Here is a 14,803-nt window from a genome sequence, read left to right as displayed (position 1 = left end):
CTGCAGTTTTGCAGCTCAGAAGTTTCCCGTGCATGGACCTGCTCTCCCAGGTTTTGGCCAGGGCTCCTACACTGCTACCAGAGTCCAGCCTGGCCAGGACACTGAGGGTGAGTAAGGCAGTGGAGTGGGGCAGTTTCAAGCTCCATGTAATTAACCCCTTGCCCTTTGCAGAACAGACCAACTTAATTACGTCCTGTTGAGGGTCTACGAGATGTTCTTTCACTTTTCTCTATACTACAGTATGCATTAGTTTTTAAATATATAAACTGTGCATTAGCAATAACCTTGCCAAAAAAGGAGCAAATTTTAACACTTCTTGTTAGTGTTACCTGTCTTTCTCTGGTACAGCTAGCAGGGGCTGGGACTGTAGTAATGCATCCAAGACAGAAGATTGACTCTGGAAGAGGGAAAGATAAGGGCAATCCTAAGAGATTATCCAGGCACTTTTAAAGCTTGAAAGAAGGAGAACGTAGCAATTTTCACACTCGCTTCTTTAAGTCAAAACAAGAGATTGTCATTATGCATTGTACTACTTCTGGATGAAGTCACCTCAAAGGATGACATCAAAGAAGATCTCTGTGGTTATAGAATTTTCTTCATAAAGTATATTCTAGGTGATTGAAAAATGCTTGAGGAGGTGATTGATCTCTTGAGGGCAATGGTGAATAGTATCAAGAAAAATGAGAAAGAGGTTGACAGAGTAGCAAAAGGATGTGTTTGAGAAGGCTGATAATCAGAAAACCATAAATTTCATCAATAGCTTCCTAGATGGTTTTGACAGCTTCTAATGGCCCTTTTGCTAGATAAAAAGACGAGCGAAGAAAATTTATCAGGTCCCACAGGCTGGAAAATTACTTGTTTCCTCTAGAACCATAGAGACACCGTACATGCAGAGACACTGTGTGGGAAGAGAAAAAAGTTGGAAAGCTATAGTAGGGCTGTAAGTACCAGAAGCTATTTCTGCAGAGAGGTATTGTGGGTGTATAAGCTGCACAGGAGAACTCTGCACCTAATTTTTAGATTTATCTCGCCCACTCAGTTAGGGGCACCTAACATAAGTATGTGAGTAAAGTCATTATCAAAAGCTCCCTCAGAGGATCATTTCCCCTTGGCTTAGCTGCCCCAGTTCTGGGTCATTCCCTGAGCCTGTCCATCACTTTCCTGGACCAGGGAGGGGACTTCTGCCCTAACATGAGTGCCTCAGTTAGATGTCTGCTCTCAGGGTAGGAATTCAGTCCTCAGTAACCAGACAACCTCTGCAGAGTCCCACCAGCCTTGCTAGGGTCTGGCCCCATTTCAGCTGCTGAGACCTAGCAGTCCCCATTTCCCACTGTGGATGGCCACAAGGCATGCTGTGGTCTGGGGATCCTTCTGGTACCAACAGAGTGCTCTTCAGCAGGAAAAGATTTCAGCAAATATCTCACATGTACAACATATTTATAATGTCTCCTTTCTCAGCTTTATTATCCTGCCAGGTCTGTGGAAGGGGTTTTATTTCTCTGCACATGCAACATGCCATGTGCCCTGCAATGCTGCAGGTGTACCCTAAATCCTGTGTCAGCTCCACTCAGAAGTCTCAGATACAGAAGGCTGTCTTCAATGGCAGTAGAGATCTCTCTTCAGGATTCCCAGGGCCTTCACTGTCACCTCTGCTTTGTCCTCATTTGTGGCAGTGCATGGAGGGTGTGCATGATTGGGCGTGGAGGAAAAGTGGGCCCAACGCTAGAGTTGACCTGATATTGAGTCTCAGCAGTTCTTACCACCAACAGCAGACATAGAGAACAGAGGACCCTCCCCTCTGACTGGAAAGCCATCAAAGAGTTCGATCCAGAAAAACTCAGTGCTTTTTAAAACATTATAGTAAGTATGAAAGAAGGAGACTCTGAAATACGAAGTAATTGGGCAATTCTCTGAGAACAATGGAAACTGCCGAATAAAAGTGCCATACAAACACCTTGGCTCAATTTTTATAATGAGTTTAACCACGCTGAGAAAAGTGTTTTCATTTCCTTGTGGGAATTCCATGTTTTCCTGCAGACAAAAGGAAGTTTCATCCAGGTGAGAACTATATCAAAGAAAAACTGCATAAACAAAGCACTGCTTCATCAAACAGGGAGTTACAGCACTGCACTGGCCTTTTAATTTTGAAGGACTCTACCAAAGGGAAAGACGGTGGCACTATAATAGCCTCCAAAAGTACATGTTCCTGTACAAACAACTACAAAAAACCCCCTAGAAAACAAATTTTCTACTCGTAGTCTACAGTCCTGTAACATTCTGTGAATGCTTTTCCCTTTAGATACTTCAATAACACATTTGAAAACAATACAAACTTTGAATGGAAAACATTAAAGAGATATGCTTAAAGTTTTTGGAGAGTGAGACTACATTTTAATAACTAAAAGGTTAATGACCTTATTAAAAAGAACTACAGGTCTATTATCTCCTCATTAATCATATTTCCATGTTGCAAAACCTGCACAAGGGTGGAACTGGATGAAAGAGAGCACCAGTTTTTTTTATGGTAAAACCATTGTTTTGCATGTGTACTGTTGCTAACTAGAAATTGTGAGAATCAATGAGTCAGAGATCGGAAAGCTTTATGAAGCAAATGAGTACTATATAAAGGTGAAGCAGGTGTGTAGCAGACTACAAAGGCTAGTGAATATGAGAATGGAGAATCTCCCATTTCTCCTGTTATTATGTGCAGCACTTTCTTACGCTTTTCCTGCAGATACAAGGCAGAAGAAGGAAGAAGGCATGCAGCTTATCCAGGTAAGGAAGGTAGACCTCTGGGGAGGTGATCTTTAGCAACTATAGAGCATCCATTGCCATGTCTGGAACTAGTATATAGTAGCCGAGGAGCTAGTTCTGCAAATTCCAGTAGAATGAATAACATGATTGAGTATTTCTCAAAATAGAGGGGGCTGCATTCTGTACCATGATGACAAAGGCTTCTTTAACCCTGACTCCTTCTTGTTTTATTCTTTTGTAGAGAACAATTAAAACTGATGATGCATTCACTTACGTGTTGATTCTACAAATAATCAAACTCCTGAGTCAGTTCACATTTGATTTGTAGTTCAGGTGGAAACGTGGTTATTTATGTGACTTCTGGTATTACGAGACATAACTCTTCATAAAATAAGGATATTATTTTGTCTGAATTATTACTGTCAAAAAAAAAGGGAAAATGGAATACTACTGCTGAAATTTTGTATTCAGTCATATATTTCAAACAGCTTCTGCCCTGCCTGTTCTAAAGGACTCTGGGTAACCCTAGAGCACAGGGTAAGTGGAGGGTACATTACCAGGAAATAATGAATTTAATAGACAAATGCTAATTTTTAATGTATTCTGAGTAAACTGCAAGACATTTATAATTATAATATAATGCAAAAACTATCATTAAGAGAAAAATATTCATACAGGCTTTAAGAAACTCTATTACTCATGCTCCCATTGAACAGAAAGAAAAGTAGCAAAGGTACATGTCTGAAGTGGTGTTAGTACAAGTTTTTATAAGCTTCAAAAGCACACACCATTGACTGTCCTAAAATGCTTTTTTTTCATTAGAACTACCTGGAAAATTACTATGGCTTTAAGAAAGATGGGGAATCTTTCATTTGGAAAAATAATAGTCCAATGACCCAAAAAATAAAAGAAATGCAGGAATTCTTTGGACTGGAGGTGACAGGGAAACTGGACTCTGGAACTTTGGACCTGGTACAAAAACGTCGTTGTGGATTCCCTGACGTAGCTGGGTTCTCCACCTTTGCAGGACAGCCAAAATGGGAAAAACAAGTTCTGACATACAGGTAATTATAGTTGAATTCTTAGCGTAAAGACAGTGCCTTACACAGCATATGTTGTAAGAACATATCTGTTTTCTATCTTATATTTTAAAGGATATTAAACTACACACCAGACCTGCGTCCAGCAGATGTCAATGCAGCGATCAAGAAAGCATTAAGTGTTTGGAGCAGTGTGACCCCACTGAAATTCATCAAGAAGGATAGAGGTGATGCAGACATAATGATCTCCTTTGCAGCCAGAGGTAAAGCTCTACGCAGTTATTATGAGTTATTGCCAAGTTACTGCCTATATGGAGCAGTTGACCTGAAATGCTAATGATTTCTTCCCACAGATAGCACGTGCAAAGTTCAGTGTCAAGTTGAACAAGCAGACAGAAAAACACAATTCCTGCTCAAGGTGCTATAGCTATAATTCTTGACAATCTTTGGGGGAGGGTATAGAGGCAGTTGAAGAGAAGGAGGGAGAAAATAAATGTAACAAGCTGCCTGTTGTTCACTGGATCTATACCTAGTATACCTATGATACCCCATGTGTGCATGAACCACAAGAGGCTTAGGGCTTGTGAGATATACCCCGGCTCAGATCATTACAGACTGAGTAGCTCTAGTTACGCTCCTGGGATTAGACATGTGCTTTGTGTGAGCTAAATAAATTCTAGACAGACTAAAGGCTTATATTTTTGGCATTGCCCTCAGGGTAGGCTTACCAGCAGCCTTTCCTCTTTTATTAACAATCATACTCTAGTATGACTCTTCTAGTCACCTCCTTTGTTCCCACCCAAACATATCCACTCATCTGCATTATGGAGAGTGTGCAGGCACCGCACACAACCTCTGTGTCCTTAAAACCTTTTCTGGAGACTACATTCAAGGGCTTATAGTCTTCCCAGGATCCTGCTTCTGGCATCAACACTTAAATTACCAGTCAGGTCCAGGTAACAACCTGATGACTGCTGACACAGAGTTTATGAAAATTTTACCTTATGAGCAAGAAAGGAAATATATTTCAACCTAAACCACATCCTCCTCTTCCCTTGCGGCAGCAGTATGTAAATGTCCACCCATTACTTAAGAAAACCAAGATTTCACTCCTGATGCATCAGTTCAAATTTTCCTAAGTTTTCCCTGTGAAAAATAGAGCTTTTCGCAAATCTGTGTGGAAGGGGAACTTGAAAGTTTACAAAATCAGCAGAACAGAGAGCACCGTGCATTGCTGAGATCTGTTACCTCCAGAAACCCCAGTCAGCTGTGTGTGGGATTTGCTCCTCAGGTCACAATGACTTCATCCCCTTTGATGGCCCAGGAGGGTCCATTGCTCATGCCTATGCACCCGGCAAGGACTTTGGTGGAGATGCTCACTTCGATGAGGACGAAACCTGGACCAAAAGCACAGAGGGTAGGAAATTAAGTTCTCTGAGCCCTTCCTTAAGCAGGCTGTACATGAAATCAAGGGTGCAGCATCTGTCTCATCTCTTCCTTAAGAAGTGCTTAAAAATGTGGCTGATTTGAAGGAGCATTGGGCAGCTAGTTTCCATAGTTATAAAAAGGCTCTGAGCCCCCTGGTTTAAAAAGTTAGGGCCCCAGCTGAACTTCTGCCATGGACTGGGTGGAGATTTATTTGGGAAGAACCTGACGGACCTGGGAGCCCCCTTCTCTCCACTCCTCGTACCTGCTTGTCTCTCCCTGCACAGTTATATCACCTGCACTGGTCCAGGGTCCTTCTCCCACACTGACTTCTGCAGCATCTACAGAATATTTCCTTGTACTCTGCTGTAATGATTTCATTATTTTTCTTTCTGACCAGAATTTCATCTCCAAATGAATTTCCCATAACAGCTTCACTTGCTTAGGCAAGCAGTTCTGAAACCTTCTGACCTACCTTATGTCTTTCATGTTTTCAGGACAAATGAAAAGACATAGCTCTCCTATTATGTGTTTTGTTTGTTGTTTTCAGGTACGAACCTGTTTTATGTTGCCGCCCATGAGTTTGGCCATTCACTGGGACTTTTCCATTCCAAAGACCCCAATGCTCTGATGTACCCAGTTTATAGGAAATTTGACCCTTCAGTATTCCCTCTTCATCAGGATGATATTAATGGCATTCAATACCTCTATGGTAATTCACAATTATTAATCAACTAGTGCTTATAATTTCAAAGACTTTGGAATACCGTTCAGTGACATTTTTGTGTACTGCATATACCTGAATGAGTTCTCACTTTAATTTCTTCCATAAACTGCTTCTTTTAGGACCATCTTCTAACACCCACAATGACCAAACAGAATCTACTGAGATAAAAGACCCTACTGGGTCAAAAGATCCTGCACTGCCAAACACCTGTGGCCCTGATTTAACTTTTGATGCTGTCACCACTTTCCGTGGAGAAATAATGTTCTTTAAAGACAAGTAAGTCAATTTTATGAAAGTAAAATAGCTGGGTATCATTTTCAAATTATGCTCCACAGCATGGAAAAATAACTTTACCCGGAATACCAGCCATTCTAGGCAGGAAGGTGAGACAGGGAATCAGGATAAGAGGTGGGAGACAAAAACAAAGAGGGTGGTGGAGAAAAGTAGAGAGATAAGTATAAGGAAGAAGATCACCTTTGAAACAGGGCATGCTATGAATAGGATGGGGAAAGATGGCTCCCCTGAAAACATGGGCTGTTTTCACTTTAGGCCGTAAGCAATTCCCAAGTGTTTGGCCTCTGGGAGAGTTCAGCTTTGGCAAAAGCCACCACCAGCCCTGGGACACCTGGCACCTTCATTGGTCTCCTTGCTTTGAGAGAGCTGAGGGTTTACCAGTCCTGACACAATACCTGCTTGGAGATCCCCTGCAGTGCTGATTTAATATAATAATAATAATAAAAGATAATTGATTCAGTGCTAAACTCAGGCAAATTGTCCCTCTTCAGGGCATGACAGCCCAAAGTCTTGAAGAGAAGAGGTAAAAGAGCTGATTCCCTTCCTTTTCATGTGGTAGGGCTGTGTTTCGCCTGCTTCAGACCCTTCCCAAAAACAATGTTAAAGCCAGTTTTGACCTCAGAATTTGGAGTCCACAAAGCCAGTAAAGTGTTATTTTGCAGAAGATCCTCATGCACACCGGCTGTTTCTCTAAGCTGGTGTTGGTAACCCCAAGGTGGGGGTTCATTCCCAAAATCTTACCCCATACCAGCCATGTGAGCCAGGTCTCTCTAGGCTCCCTTTCTGCATAAGGGAAAATAATAACCATTTTGACAAAACAGTTCATCTGACCTATTTCAGATGTCTACATCAAGATGAGAGAAACCCCACCATGGAAATACCTTTCTTTCTGTTGACATTACAGAGAGCTTACAGTGACTAACTCAGGGTACATGGCCAGGTTTAGTCAGATAAATCCTGCCCTGGTTGCAGTGATGTGGTGTCATGCATTAGTGTGTGTGAATGCCTGATTTAATTTAAAACCTGTTCTATATTTATGTAAGGCATTTTTGGCGCAAGCATCCTGCAGTCAGAACAGCTGATTTTAATTTAATATCTTCGTTCTGGCCACGGCTGCCACCTGGTGTTGATGCTGCATATGAAATTCCTGAAAAAGACGAAACTGTCATTTTTAAAGGTAAAATGTTGTCTTTTTATTTTCCTATATTGCCTTTCCAAGTAGCCTTGAGAGTTTGTATTTGGCTTAAAAACCCCTTAAGCTCTTTCTGTAGGATTCCACAAGCTTTAATTTAGTCCAATAAATTGGTGTATTTCAATCACAGAGTTAAAAAAAAAATATTATCCAAGATAAGGAACATGTATCTTACTTTTTAATGTCATTATACAAAAGTTTCCCTGCCAAAATAAATGTCATTATTTTTCTGGAAGATTATCTATTGAATTTAAAAATGATAACACATGCTTCTTCCTAGCTTGTGGAAAAATAACATAAGTATGAAGGAAGACTAAAATCTAAGTTTGCATAAAATGTGGTACAAAGAACTATTCTTGCAGCTTTTTTGGACTCTAGAACCAGTATGTAGAATGTTTTCAAGCAACCATTATTTTCTCTCTGCATTTTTCCATTAAAAGATTAGCTTTCATGAAAAGGTTTGTGTCATTCCCAGAAGAAGATTCTGATAACATATGTTCATCAACTTTTCTTGATAGGCAATGAATTCTGGGTTGTGAGAGGAGATACTATACTTCCTGGATACCCCCAAAAAGTATACACCCTGGGATTTTCAAAGGATGTTACCAAAATTGATGCTGCTTTTTATAATGGAATTGAGGGGAAAACATATTACTTCATAGCAGACAAATTTTGGAGGTAATATTTCCTGTGATACTTTCCTAAATAGGAGCAAACATAATCACATGATCAATATCCTGTCATGACTTAGGATGCATTAGTCACACACTTTTGGTAATCTCTTTCAGTGCCACAACTGGCTATGGAAAAATATTTGAAAGGGAGGTGAAACAGTGCTTTTAGCTTTCCTTTTAATTGATTTAACTATTTGACTATTTATTTATTTATTTTAATCTAACTGCCTTGGTAAAAAAAAGCTATCCTACAGCTCCACAAGTCAGCTCAGGAAATCAGCCAGAACCTCACTATTTATATCAAAAACGTTTCTGCATAGTAAGATGGAGTATCCCGCCCTTTTTCCACTTACCAACAGATAGTTTCATAAAGTTGCTATAAAAGCCATGTACTGTAAAGAATTATCTGCAGTGCATGGTTATTATTTCCTCTTTTCAGTTCAATCCCTACTCCTCAGGTTTGTGTTACAGGACATACATTTCTAACAACTGAAGGAGCTGCTCCTATACGGTATATAACCTGAACTTTTGCAGATGAATGACACAACTCTCTTTCCTGTCACCACAATGCCCAAGTCATTGCACCTACAGAGATCATCTTGGAGTAACTATTCAGCCACATATTTGTAGTTTAAGCAGAAGATCAGACTTCCACATTTTAGTTCAAACTCTCATAGCTTGAAGGACTTCAGCTGAGCAGTTTGTCTGATCATTAAATCTCTTACTGAGCAAAGGTATCAGAAAGAACATGATTTCAGAAGCCTGCTTATTCCAGCACTGATAGATAAACTGCCCTTCACTAAAAATTTAACACCCTGCTATAAGTAACTTAAGTAAAATGACTTAAAATAACTTATAACTTAAGAAAAAAAATCAGATTTTCCCTGATAAACATCTCCTACAGATAGAGAAGATGAAAGCAATCTTTTTATAATCTTACAAATCTAACTTATGTTTGAGAGAAGATTATCCACCTCCCCTTTAGGTACAGTCTCTCAGAAAAAATATTTAGCAGATTTATGATGATGGTTTGAATACTAGGTATTCTTAGACATATCTTGAGGTGATGTAAACAGAAGCAATTCTTCCAGTGCAGCTAATAGAGTAATAATTATTTATGGCACATCATATCTGTGTCAATGCTACCTAAATGATACTGAAAGTCTTCCATGAACTCAGTTACCTGTTGGTAGGTAGAAGGTAATAAGGTGAGCTGAATTAATCATGAGCTGTTTGCAGTTTTCATTGACACCATGTTGTTTATCATTTTTCTCAGTTATGATAAAAGAAGTCAGTCTATAGACAGGAAGCCCATACTGATAAGAGATGCTTTTCCAGGAATTAATGGGAAGATTGATGCTGTTTTTCAACATGAAAGTGAGTAACTGTTCTTAATAAAATCTGTATTAAATTGTCGTGGTTTAACCCAGGCTGGCAATTAAGCACCACACAGCTGCTCGCTCACTCCTTCTCCCATCTCCCAGGGAGATGGGGGAGAGAATTGAAAAAAAAAAAAGAAAAGCAAAACTCATGGGTTGAGATAAAGACAGTTTAATAGGAGAGAAAAGGAAGGGAAAATAGTAATAATAATAACAATAATAATAATAGAATATACAAAACAGGTGATGCACAATACAATTTCTTATCACCCATTGACTGATGCCCAGCCCATCCCCGAGACACGGTGTCCCCTGGCCAACTCCTCCCAGTTTATATGCTCAGCATGACATCATATGGTACGGAATGTCGCTTTGGCCAGTTGGGGTCAGTTGTCCTGGCTGTGTCTCCTCCCAGCTTCTTGTGCACTCCTAGCCTCCGCTGGCACGGCAGTATGAGAAGCTGAAAAGTCCTTGACTTAGTATAAATACTGTTCAGCAACAACTAAAACATCAGTGTTACCAACATCTCATCCTAAATCCAAAACACAGCACCATACCAGCTACTAGGGAGAAAATTAACTTTATTTCAGCTGAAACCAGGACAGAAATACTCAGGATCATAGGGCTGAGAATGCTTGGACAGAGAGAGGCACTTCTAAATGATATTCATAGCCCTGAGGATGACCAACAAGATCTTGAAATAGTCATGTAACGCTCCCATGCTTCACTTTATCCCCTTGAAAAATAGTGATGGTATACCTTTGGTGACAGTTTCACAGCTGGAAAGGCCAGCTCTAAGGGACGGATTGATCTATCTGTATATCTGTATTCATGTTGATGTGCACCTCACGCCACGAAGAGCTCCACTCAAGACAGTGACATCTCAACAACATAAGGTCTACCTGCTGTGAGCAAGGCTATCACAGCCTGGCCCACATAAAATGGCAATGCTCTGAGAATAATATATGGCAGTAACTTCTCCTGCATGAGAGATAATGTTACTTAGACAGGGAGATGCTGGAACAGACTCAAGGGTACGTCCACACTGCCAAATGGCACAGCTTCACAGCTGTCTCCTGGCTCCTCATCTCCTGATCACCAAAACCCATGCATGTTAATTGCTTCCCAGCAAATCTATCAGCTTCCTCCAAAATGAGTCTTACACTTGGTGCTGGGGATCCGTAAATGCAGTTGTCACTCCCGGCGGCCAGTGTGGACATGGCTGCCCCAGGCTGGATCTCTCCTTCCCTGCACAGTATCTGGCAGCACACCAGCAAGGTTGTACCCACTCGCACCTGGCCCTGCTCTGCGCCACGCTCCAGGCTGTGCAATACCTCCCACAGGAGGCTAGAGATACGCCCTTCTGGAGGGTTTCAACACAGCTGTTGCATAACAGCAGATATTTTAAACTGCAGAAACACACAGCATAAATTTTTTGTAGGGTTACCTCATGGGTTTCATTAAGTATATTACACAATGTGTGCATGGCTGGTTTGCTATGGAAGGTGTCCCCATGCTGCTGTGCACCATTTTGCAGAGGTTACACCTGGGAGCAGATGCTGTTGGCAGTGTAAGTGTATCCAAAGTTTATCTGAGCTCTTTCCAGACATTGTTAAAGCATACTAATCTTTACACCTGCAATATCATGATTCATCTGGGTTTTTTTTCCCTAGACTTCTTTTATTTCTTTCATGGAAGGAAGCAATTTGAGTTTGACCCTGATAAGAAGAGAGTTACACGCCTCCTAAAGACAAACTTCTGGTTTCCATGTTAAGAAAATGAAATCTGTAATGGTGTTGGAAAGAATGTAGTGTTATTGCACTAGAAAAACTTTTTCTTTTATAAATATATGGAATGTATAGGTACTTCAGTGTTAGCAAACCTCAGCCCCTGCACAATCTGTGTTTCTGTAAATAACATAACAGTATTTAACATACTGATGTGTATGTATGTATGTAATTAACATCAGGTTGGCTAGCTTACCAAAGGACAATGCAGTTTTCACTTTTGATACAAAATTGTGTCTTGTTTTACTTTTTCTACCGTCTTCTCTCCACTCTTCATGCTGTACATCACCCTACACAGAGCCCTATCAGCCAGGAGTCCACAGGAAAAGCATTTGTGTTCCTAGAGCTAGGATTGCTTTCAACCGGTTTTAGATATTTCAAAGTTAAGTAAACAGGCAAATCAAAGCTACTGCTCATAATTATGGAGAGACAGACAGGAGCTCCAGAGAGCAATCCCTCCCAGTCTGAGGTGGGTGCCTAGGGATGGAAGTGCTCTTTTTCATTACTGACTGGAAAGGCAGCCTATTTGAGCAGTTTGTGCTAGACACCTGGTTATAGAAGGCTAAGCTTAAGTGTGATGAATCCTACCGTAAGATATTTATTGATATAAATGTGATTAAAGGCTCATCTCCACAAACACAGGAGCAGAGGTACACATTGGCATAGAGGGGAGACCCAGTCATCCCTTACCTGCCTCTGCTCCTCTCCAGCTGTGCCAGGGGAGCCCCAATGGGCTGGGGAACATCCATCACCATGTGTCAATGGGAGAGGGTCCCCACAACCTCACAGGCTGAGGGGTCAGTATCCAGGGGAAAAGCATTTGGGGATTTTATAACACTTATTATGTCATGTTTGAAGGGGACCACGGGAATGTGCAAAATTTATTATGGGTTGATTAGGGGAAAAACCAAAGACAGGGAAATGGAAGGATCAAGGTAGATTGGGGAGGAACAGGTGTGGGAAAATATAGGGTTAAGTGGATGAAGGGGGCTGGTTGCATGCAAACAGGCTGCAGGTCAGCGTGCCTCTTTGGCCGCACCCTGCACATTTGGGCCTGTCTTCTCAGTAAATCATGTTTTATGCGTGGGTGAGCTCTTTCTACATGTGTTTGGGTGAACTTCAAGCTGGACTGGCTGCCGAGTAGGTTATAAGGTCTGAGTACCAGCAGGCGGAGCATGGCTGCAAGCTGCAGGGACCCATACGTTACTGGGGATACAGGAGATGCAGGGGCAGCTACTGGGAGGACTGCGTGTCTGAGCCTGGCTGCTGAGGGCATCCACACTGTTTATATTTCTATGTCGGTGTTTCACCGGTGGATGGAAGTCCTCATCAGCCAGAGGGGAGGAACAGGATGGGGCCACAAGTCCTTTTCATATTTGTCCAAGTGCACCATATTTTCCATCTGTAATGATCACTGTGGCCAGCCTTATGGCTCTCTGGACCTGGGGGACAGACATGCAGCAGCTGCCAGTTCAGTACTGCTGACAATAATCTCCCTGCTGCTGAAGTCAGGCATCACTTGGTAATGCTCCACAGGGGCCCATAACCATTCAGATGGACAGCTAGCAAGATCTAAGGTCTTAGAGAAGGTATCTTTTCTTTTATGCATGTAAAAAAACTTGCCCAGTACCCACTGTCTCCCCTTCATTAGAAAACTTCCCTACAAAAAGAAAAAAAAAAACAGAGAAAAGATAGTTCTTCTATTTGACTCCTCCATGAATTACAGAATCACAGAATGGTTGAGGTTGGTTGGACCTCTTGAGGTCATCTGGTCCAACACCCTTGCTCAAGCAGGGCCACCTAGAGTGGGTTGCCAAGGCTCTACGTGGCTTTTGGAGGTACAACTTCTGCACATATCCAAAGAAGATGACTCCACCACCTCACTGGGCAGCCTCTCTCAGTGCTTGGTCACCCTCAGTAAAAAAGCATTTCCTGATGTTCAGAGGGAACCTCCTGTGTTTCAGTTTCTGTCCATTGCCTCTGGTCCTGTCAGGACAAGGCAATTGTATTGTATTTATACATACAACTGAATTGTACAAATGCAATGAGATATTTCAGCACACTTTATGGAACCTTTTTTCTGATGCATTTTTAAAACCCCTAGTAGCAGGACTACTCAAATGGGGCACTCCAGTGTGGATCTAGACACTGAGCAAATTTTATCTGAATTCTGTCAAGGTCCGAAATATATTATGGCACTCTCAGTCTTGCAAGACAAATACTGCTGCCACACCCTGCTGTGGAGGTGGCAAACAAGACTTTGCTAACCAAGCAGAACTAGAATCAAAATGTTTAGTTTTAATTACAGTACCTCCAGAAAAGGAGATGAGTAGCTCTGGTTGGTGTCTGATATTGCCACGGTCAGGGAAGCAGGTTCAAGTCTTCTAACTTGAACGTTTCTATTGAATTTAGTAGGAAATATTTCAGTGCTGTTTATTTGTTCCTTATTATTTGCTGCATGCTGTTCTTGTTTTCTAATTCTGGTTTTCTTTCACGTTTCTGGTATGGCTTTTTGAGTGGTCTCACAACTGCAAGACTTAATCAGTCCATGGTCTCAGCTATAACAGTAAAAGTCAAAAAGATGAATGAACAGTTTGGCTCACGCTTTATAGATTTTTAGTTCCTTAAGGAAGTTTCTAACAGTCCTGGGTTTAAGTGGTTTTCTTCAGTTCTTCCTACTGCTGATCCTCCTCTACAGTATCTGTGCCCTCCATAGCACTGCCATTGTGGTTAACTGCGCTAGACCGTGTTATTTTAAGTGGGATAATCTCTTCTGGCTCTGATCTTTCCAACTGTTTTTGGAAATACTCTCTTTCAGATGGGATTATAGTTCTCAGAGAAAAGCTGGCTTGTCCTAGACCTTTCATGATTGTTTTGTACTTGTCTGGTTCCCACATACTTATCTGACTAGTTCTTCCTTGGTTTTGATGATTTCTGATTAGTCAGGACTCTTTCCTTCCTTATTTCACTAACTGTGCACATACTAATTGTTGCATATGAAGTCTTGGATCTGTAGCAGAAGTAGAGCTTAACCGACTCTAGATCTATCCATCTTAATATAATTTAGCTGGTTTAGTGTTGGATGTTGGTGTCTTTTTTTGCTTCACAAATCTTATTTTGAAAATCTCTGGTACTACTGACAAGTCAGCCTCACCATTTGAGTGAAAGCACGCTTTTGAACTGAAGGTCATTGAACCATATTTGATATCCTGTGCTCTTCTGAGATACAGTTTGAGACCTGGACTCTGAGTTGATATGTTTGTTGTCTGTGGTACACTCAGTCCAACCATTTCAGTTATGGTTTTCTCAGTCTTCTAAACACATCAATTTTTTTCTACGATATAGCAAATTTCTAGCCTGTTTGCATGGCAAATTGGGTGAAGACAGAAGTCTCTTCACAAGGAAGGCTTATCATGTGACTTTCTCCTCTAGAATTCAGGTCACAAAAATTACTTTGTTTTCTTCAATGTTTTATTTATAATGGTCTCATTTGTTGTGATTTTCTCCATCTCATCTTGGAGGACTTTTTGC

General features: G+C 41.1%; 1 protein-coding gene across 1 annotated transcript; it reads left to right on the top strand.

The window, feature by feature from the left end:
- The first annotated feature begins 2,667 nt into the window (after window positions 1-2,667).
- On the top strand, window positions 2,668-11,259 carry LOC128153506 (stromelysin-1-like). Its single transcript, XM_052812927.1, has 10 exons — window positions 2,668-2,775; window positions 3,577-3,818; window positions 3,909-4,057; window positions 5,086-5,211; window positions 5,770-5,931; window positions 6,066-6,222; window positions 7,284-7,417; window positions 7,951-8,110; window positions 9,383-9,483; window positions 11,159-11,259. The coding sequence occupies exons 1-10, from the start codon at window positions 2,668-2,670 to the stop codon at window positions 11,257-11,259; spliced, it is 1,440 nt and encodes a 479-aa protein (XP_052668887.1).
- Window positions 11,260-14,803: the final 3,544 nt, after the last annotated feature.

This window comes from Harpia harpyja, chromosome 17 (genome assembly GCF_026419915.1).
Source record: "Harpia harpyja isolate bHarHar1 chromosome 17, bHarHar1 primary haplotype, whole genome shotgun sequence".
NCBI classification, from domain to species: Eukaryota; Metazoa; Chordata; class Aves; order Accipitriformes; family Accipitridae; genus Harpia; species Harpia harpyja.
This window is presented reverse-complemented; position numbering and strand designations above follow the sequence as displayed.